Source organism: Hippoglossus stenolepis, chromosome 7 (genome assembly GCF_022539355.2).
Source record: "Hippoglossus stenolepis isolate QCI-W04-F060 chromosome 7, HSTE1.2, whole genome shotgun sequence".
Classification (NCBI taxonomy): domain Eukaryota; kingdom Metazoa; phylum Chordata; class Actinopteri; order Pleuronectiformes; family Pleuronectidae; genus Hippoglossus; species Hippoglossus stenolepis.
The window spans coordinates 20190411-20198634 of NC_061489.1; the positions used below are offsets into that span (position 1 = coordinate 20190411).

The 8224-nt window shown below is 43.3% G+C and overlaps 2 protein-coding genes across 2 annotated transcripts; one reads left to right on the forward strand and one right to left on the reverse strand.

The window, feature by feature from the left end:
* Nucleotides 1–288: 288 nt before the first annotated feature.
* On the forward strand, nt 289–5741 carry gla (galactosidase, alpha). Its single transcript, XM_035161543.2, has 7 exons — nt 289–535; nt 1953–2127; nt 2845–3019; nt 3365–3456; nt 3626–3787; nt 4525–4722; nt 4872–5741. Exons 1-7 carry the CDS (start codon nt 375–377, stop codon nt 5193–5195), a joined length of 1287 nt encoding a protein of 428 aa, XP_035017434.1. The 5' UTR covers nt 289–374; the 3' UTR covers nt 5196–5741.
* A 6-nt stretch (nt 5742–5747) lies between these two features.
* On the reverse strand, nt 5748–8111 carry rpl36a (ribosomal protein L36A). Its single transcript, XM_035161544.1, has 5 exons — nt 8009–8111; nt 7267–7372; nt 7116–7183; nt 6916–7038; nt 5748–5828 (listed from the first exon to the last, which is right to left on the reverse strand). Exons 1-5 carry the CDS (start codon nt 8009–8011, stop codon nt 5808–5810), a joined length of 321 nt encoding a protein of 106 aa, XP_035017435.1. The 5' UTR covers nt 8012–8111; the 3' UTR covers nt 5748–5807.
* Between the last annotated feature and the right edge of the window lie 113 nt (nt 8112–8224).

Consider the following 8224-nt stretch of genomic DNA (forward strand, 5'->3'; position numbering starts at 1 on the left):
AAATTGTACTTATTAATATTATTTATATATTTAAACTCCCAATTTTACTAACAATGTAATAAATATATTATTTATGAATACAGTCATCATCACTGCTGCTGTTTCCACACGTGACTTCATCTATAACGATCACTATTGTCATGTCATGTCAGCTGACTTGTGTTCCTCAGCTGATCACAGTTGAAACTTGGCGCTTCCGTGTTTAGAGAGTGAATCCGGGCCGGACTCTCATTGGTCGGTCACAGACGCATTTAGCATGTATTGGTCGAGAGTCGCGTCAATCATCCGTGGGGGCGGTCCGAACACATCAGGAAATAGATGCGGGCGCGTGTTCTTCTTTGTTTCTATGAGCAGTGAAGAGTTTACAGGTAGAGATGATCGGTTTATTGTTTCTGCTCCGGCTGCTGGTTTTCATCAGACCCGCAGCTGAAGCGTTGGACAACGGTCTGGCTCTGACTCCCACCATGGGCTGGCTGCACTGGGAGAGGTTCATGTGTAACATCGACTGTGACAAGGATCCGGAGAACTGCATCAGGTGAGAGGCTGCAGGAGACTCAGGTACAGGTTGACATGATGGTGAGAGGCTGCAGGAGACTCAGGTACAGGTTGACATGATGGTGAGAGGCTGCAGGAGACTCAGGTACAGGTTGACATGATGGTGAGAGGCTGCAGGAGACTCAGGTACAGACTGACATGATGGTGAGAGGCTGCAGGAGACTCAGGTACAGGTTGACATGATGGTGAGAGGCTGCAGGAGACTCAGGTACAGGTTGACATGATGGTGAGAGGCTGCAGGAGACTCAGGTACAGGTTGACATGATGGTGAGAGGCTGCAGGAGACTCAGGTACAGACTGACATGATGGTGAGAGGCTGCAGGAGACTCAGGTACAGGTTGACATGATGGTGAGAGGCTGCAGGAGACTCAGGTACAGACTGACATGATGGTGAGAGGCTGCAGGAGACTCAGGTACAGGTTGACATGATGGTGACTGCAGGAGAGGCTGCAGGAGACTCAGGTACAGACTGACATGATGAGGGAGGGCTGCAGGAGACTCAGGTACAGGTTGACATGATGGTGAGAGGCTGCAGGAGACTCAGGTACACGCTGACATGATGGTGAGAGGCTGCAGGAGACTCAGGTACAGGTTGATATGATGGTGAGAGGCTGCAGGAGACTCAGGTACAGGTTGACATGATGGTGAGAGGCTGCAGGAGACTCAGGTACAGGTTGACATGATGGTGAGAGGCTGCAGGAGACTCAGGTACAGGTTGACATGATGGTGAGAGGCTGCAGGAGACTCAGGTACAGACTGACATGATGGGGAGATGATAAACGGTAGGAAAGTCTCCTGCTAATATAAGTCACAGGACTTGTACACCTGTACTTCACTTCTTATCATAAACTGCATATGAAGGGCTCTTACATGGAAACATCTGTATGTACGGTGGCCCTGATGTACAAATAAAAAAAACAACAAAACACAAGCTAAAATGAAAACACGCCAGCAAACAACAAAGTGAAACAGGAACTGAGAACAGGAAAGTCTCCTGCTAATATAAATCACAGAAATATTAAACCTTTGATTCTCACATGTAAACATCTCGTATGGACGGTGGCCCTGAAGTGCAAATCACAAAAAGACAGCAGCAAATAGCAAAACACATTAGCTAACAAGAAAACACAATAACAAATTATAAACATGTGGACAGTGCGTCAATACAATTGCTGATGAGCCTGTAGAGCACCAATAGGAGCTCACTGGTTGAATTGCTATTGTCTTATATTACTCATAGATATTACTCAACCATGAACAAAATCCAAACTGGCGTTCACTGTCGCGACAATTCCTTCCGCTTGTACGTATTTGTTGTCTGCCATATTGCTGTTGCACATGACATTGAACGCTGGCATGTTAAGAGCGCGGCCTGTCTCCTCTTGTTGCCCTGGCAGTGAGCGTCTCTACATGCAGATGGCAGACGTGATGGTGAAGGAGGGCTGGAGAGAAGCCGGCTACGAGTACGTCTGCATCGATGACTGCTGGCCCTCCCGTCAGCGGGATGCCCAGGGCCGCCTGCAGGCAGACCCCAAAAGATTCCCTGGGGGCATCAAGAAACTGGCCGAATATGTGAGTAGCAGTAGGTACAAAAACTCTGAATGTGAGTGTAGCATTTATGCCATGAAGAGTTAAGGAGTTTGAGTTGTTTCTACAGCTGGAAGGTGCAAATAAAGAGTGTGTGCTGCGATATGACTGTTTTGTTAGAGCTTCTGGTATTTGGGCTGCATTTTGAACAGCATACACTGTTATGTAATAGCAAACCATGTCATATTTAACACATGCTGTAAGAGGTGTGAGGTGCAGTGTAACAGAATCAGCGGTGCAATGCGTCTACGTTTGAACATTTGTGAGAAGATCTGATCCAGTAACTCAAGAAGACAAAGTCATTACATGTTCAGGTAAAATATTATTAATATATATATCCGTTCAAGGCGACCGGCAATTATTGACATAATGAAGGGGAAAGAAGCTGAAGTAGAAACCAGGTCTCAGATTTCACACAGATAGAAATTGAAGCGTGAAACCGAAGCATTAAATTGTCTCAGGTAGGAGTGTGCTGTCGTTCACCCGCTCTGCCTCAGTCACAGAGGATCTCTGCACTGTGGACCACCATGACAGCTGAAAAGTTCTATTCTCCAGGAAAGAGATATATTTAGCTCCAACAAGGCAGAGCATCAAGTTCTTAGCTGTGCAACATCGCCACCTCCTGGCACAGACCCATAACCTGTCAAAAACATAAATATTGTAAACTTAAAGAGAATAATTCTTTTATTTGTCTGTTTTAAGATCCACTCTAAGGGTCTGAAGCTGGGTATCTATGCAGATGTTGGGAAAAACACCTGTGCTGGATACCCCGGCAGTCTGGGTCACTACGAGACCGACGCTCAGACTTTTGTCGACTGGAATGTGGACCTGCTCAAGTTTGACGGCTGCTTCATGGACTGGACCTTGCTGGGGGAAGGTGAGATTTTGATTTGGTCCTTGACTACTGTGTTTTAGGCTCTGAAAGTAAAGTGGGGATAAAAAAAAGAGTATTTAATTATTTTGATAATTAGTAGTAGTATTTACTGGGAAAGCAGTGGCAATCTTGCAATGTTAAAGAAAGTGCCTCAACATTTCTGCACTGAATTGTACGGTTTATTTAGATAAACTTAGAAAATGTCATTTTCACAACTGAATTTGTAAAGTTACAACTTACCTCATTCAGTTCTGGGTTCATTATTTGAATCTTCTGTCATTCAGGAGCTCCATGACTCATTAGACACAGCATTGCATGTGGTTTAACCTGTTCTTCATTCTGGTGAAGGCTACACAAACATGTCAAAAGCACTGAACCAAACCGGAAGAAGTATCCTGTACTCCTGCGAGTGGCCTTTATACGAGTGGGCTTTCAAAAAGGTTAGAGAACTCATCTTAATATCACTTTGTGTTTCAACAAACATCAATCTCTGGTTTATTCTACACAATTCTATATAAAATTGAAATTAATATAAAGAGCATTTATCTGAGCTCTTCCACTGCACGATGATGCCGTATGTCTCATAAAAGAGCATCTCTGTGCCTCCAGCCAAACTACACAGCCATCCGTGAGGCATGTAACCACTGGCGCAACTACGATGACGTGTACGACTCGTGGAGCTCGATCAAATCCATCTTGGACTGGACTGCTTCTCATCAAGACATCATCGTCCCCCCGGCTGGACCTGGGGGCTGGAATGACCCTGATATGGTACTGGGCTCCACTCTTTGACCTCAAACTGGAAATAGAACCACCCTTCAAGTACACAGCGTTTTATTATCAGGCCCACGGAGGGGAAATGTGGTATTTCAAAGACAAAGGAGAGCTGATTTGTTTCTCAGCTGAAGGTCCATTGTCTGACATTTAGAGAAGTAATTCATATGAGACAGACAATAAGACTTAGCATCACTATCAGTGTGTCCAGTATTACTAGAAAGGCACTCAAGCACATACCTCGACCAAAACAGTCTCATGAAACCACATTGAAATTTACGACATCTGGATTTTTATATGGTTCTGCATCAAACAGCACACAAATATCTGTCCTCAACACGTCAGATTATTTCAAATCAAGATCCATGGTTCAGTCTGAGAAATTAATTAAGATTTCTGTTATCCTATCTCACAATGTTAAAGAAAATTAAAAGGACAAATGCAGCTCCATGGCTGAGAACTAATTTGAAGAATCAATTACTTCATTTTAAATGTGCCAGCAGGTTTATTCTTAAAGTAATTTACTACCCAAAATGTCAAAGTATTCCTTCCTTGCATTTTTTATTTTTATTTATAGGCTGTAGAACTTCATTTGCTACAGGACTCAACAGAATTTGTTTTAGTTAACTACACAAACTACATGGATTTGTGTTAGAAATCTCAATAGTACGCGTTGATGTGCTGGATCTCCTGGATTCCCTTGTTACAATGTTGTCCCTGGTTCATTTCTCTAGCTGGTCATTGGGAACTTTGGCCTGAGTCACGACCAGCAGGAGTCTCAGATGGCTCTGTGGGCCATCATGGCGGCTCCTCTGCTCATGTCCAACGACCTGAGGCACATCTGTCCTCGCTCCAAGGGGCTGCTACAGAACAGACGCATCATAGAGATCAGCCAGGACCCGCTTGGCCAGCAGGGATACTGCACCATCAAGGTGAGCGAGAAGCAGGGGTCACCTCCTGGAATGTTTAGATGCTTTGTAATCATCTTGGCATGAACCAGCAGTAACAAAACTAAGACCTTAACACAACTCAGGATATCAAACATTTACCGGCCACTAACAAACCGTAACTTGTTCTACAGGTGGACAATTTTGAGGTGTGGGAGAGGCCTCTGTCTCACAAGCGTCTGGCTGTCGCTGTTCTGAACAGACAGGAGATCGGGGGTCCCCGGGGGCTGGTCATCAGAGCGGTTCCCGGCTGGAAGATCTGTGACCCCCAGTGTAATGTGACACAGATCCTGCCTCAGTACAGGGAGCTGGGTGTTCAGACTCTAAAGAGCAAAGTGGTTTTATCAGTGAACCCTTCAGGTACCGCTCTTCTCACCCTCACTCCCATCAGCAGCAGGTTTAAGATGATGCACTGGCAGGACACGAATGTCAAGCACAAGCAGGAAACCATTTTGTAATCCACAGGTGGTTTGGCCATCTGCCAGAACTACATTGATTAAGTCAAGGTGTAAAATTAGTTGCGTTTGTGCAATAGACCAAATACTTTTTTTTAATGGGGAAACGGGAATTTTTGAATTATTTTAGTTGGCTTGAATGGGTTTGACACTGGGATAAACTACAGTATACTGTTGGCTTTATATGTTGAGTAAATCACTGGAATGTTTTTGTACACTTGATGTGAATTGTCTAGAATATGCTGACGAGATTTAATCTCAAAAGGGCATGTGTAGAATGTGGTGGAATATATCTGAACAAATATTCTGTTTTAGTGTTTTATCACCTGAGACTAAGAATTGTATTATCCTCGAGTGAGACTGGCTCTAGAAGGAGTCTTGAGTTCATGTTACCTGAAGTGTAGGTTCTGGCCAGTTGGAAAAAGGTATTTAGTTGTAAGATGAAACTTTAACTTGATGCTAATAAATCCTACTCAGTGAACATTTTAAAAACTTGAATTTTGTACATTTGACATGCACTGTGAAAATAAAGGGAAAAATACCACTCAACTCAAGTTTCTTTTACTACATTTAATGAAAATTGTGACAACTTCATCCAGAAGACTGGACCACAGTTTAGAACTGGATGACCTGGCCCTGTTAGGGAAGACAAGAAAAACTTTGTTAAGAGCAGTTACATGACATGATAACAGGTCTCAATGGTATGTGGTTCAATATGACTGCTGCTGTCAATTAAAAAAAAAATGAACACATCTGTTTGAAAATACAACCTTACTAATGCAAACATTTTGGGTGAGAATACACAGAAAATGAATTCCTTTATAATTCACCCAAACGGTCAAGTGCACCCACAGGCTTATTCTCACCGTTGTGTATCATTTAAGAGGCACTTTATTACAGCTATTTTAATTTACATATTTTCAGTTTAGAGTGCTGTGTTTAGGTTAAAGTGGCATTGTTCCAATTTAAAATTACATTTTTATGTCATTCACATATTGAGTTTGGGCAACTGGATCAATACAGTGACTTTTGATTTCTTGTCAAAGAATAGACTGTTGGGCAACCGTCCTGCAAATCTCTTCCAGTTAAAACCAATCAGGCACAAAACCATTCCTGATTCTAATGGTTAAATGTTCTTTCAGTTCATATGGCCTCTTTAACATTAGTTTGAGAACATGTTGGACAGCCCATAGTCCTGACTTTATGTAGTTCATACTGCTTCACTACTGTTTTGGGTAGATTTGTCAGATAAATTTTTTTTTAAAAAGGGTGCACTCACTGGTTAACATGCACATTGGTGCTGATTAAAGACGAATTTATACATAAATACGATGGCAGGAAAGCTAAAACTCTATAAGTGCGTCTGCTCACTCAAAATATTAGTGTTACAGAGCTCAAACATGTGGCACACTTTTACAATCCGTCAATGAGATGGTGTCAAATTTAAATTTTGGGGAGAACGTCAACTTTTAATTTGGCGCTTAACGTAATCAAAGCAAATGCTAAACTTTCACTAGACAACTGTCCAGATGAAGTTATCCATCAGAATTTTGTTCATTAATTCACCACTTTAAGTGAACCAGCTATGAAATGATTATTGGAGTCACTGCATTCATGTGGACCTGCCACAGGACTTCACAATCCACTGATCATTAATATTCTGCACCACAATGTTCCAATAATTCACAGAGGAACACAAACCAGACAAAAGACCAACGCCTACCTTTCTCTTCTTGTCACCTCCCAACTCGAAGTGCTTGCATCTCTTGATGGCCAGCATTCTCTTGGATCTGCAGTTGGGCTCCACGCACTCCAGCCTCAACACAATCTTCTTTGTAGTCTTAGCCTGTACAGACAACATTAATTAACACCCCCACACTCCTGCTACAACGTCACACACACAGAAATAAGGTCAGATCTTACCTTCTTGCGGAAAATAGGCTTGGTCTGGCCCCCGTAACCGGACTGCTTTCTGTCGTATCTCCTCTTACCTGCAAAGACATTTACAGATCAGACACACATCACACAGAGATGAGCACACAGACACACACGGCATCATGAGCAGGCTGTTTACCCTGTGCAAAGAGGGAATCCTTCCCCTTCTTGTACTGGGTAACTTTGTGAGGCTGGTGCTTCTTGCACTTCTTGCAGTAGGTCCTCCGGGTCTTGGGGACGTTCACCTGAACAAGACGGAGGATAAATGTTAAAAAAAAAACTGTCTGATCACACGTGTCGAGTCAAACCACAGGAAAACAAGCGATTGGCCTCATGAGTAGCTGCTGCTAGCTACCGGCTAACGAAGCGAGATGAGCTGAGTCACAGATGGAAAATGCAGCTGCCATTTTGTAATTTAAAATAAATATAAAAATTATTGTTAATGGCGATGCAGCTCGTCTTCCTCATTTCTCCCCGGTGAGTGGACATGACAGCTAACGTCGGCTAGCATGCTAACACCGCCGTTAGCTAGCAGGCTAACACCGCCGCTATTTATGGTTAAATCAGCAGGATACGAGTAAACACGTTCACCTAACGTAGATAAACGTTAAGGGCTGTTCGCCATTGTTGCTACTTTAACATTTATCTTTTTATTGTATTCACCAGAAAGGCCGTGTTCATGTGGAGGCTCGAGCAGCACCAACACATCGTTTACAAGACTAACTAACAGCGAAACACGGGCACAAGATGGCTGATATCCCCCCAGTTACATGCAGCAGAGCATCCATCACATATCAGAGTGAACGACGTGTCAACACGGTGTTCAAAGCACGAGGATTGAGTTAGATTAGTGAAAGCGGATTCATGGCGGAGTTTCTCACCATGGCTGCGACCCAGTGCAGAGGAAAAGAGGGTGAGAGAGGCCGGAAGCACTCGTTATGTAGACCTCAGCTGGGAACCGGCGGCAACTCTGCAGTCTGCCCCCTAGCGGCAGGAAACACCAGGAGGTCATTTTAATTACAAACAAGTGAAACGAATTTAAAGTAAAACTCTGTTATAATGAAATGAGCAGATTTTCATGTTTATCACTTTACTTT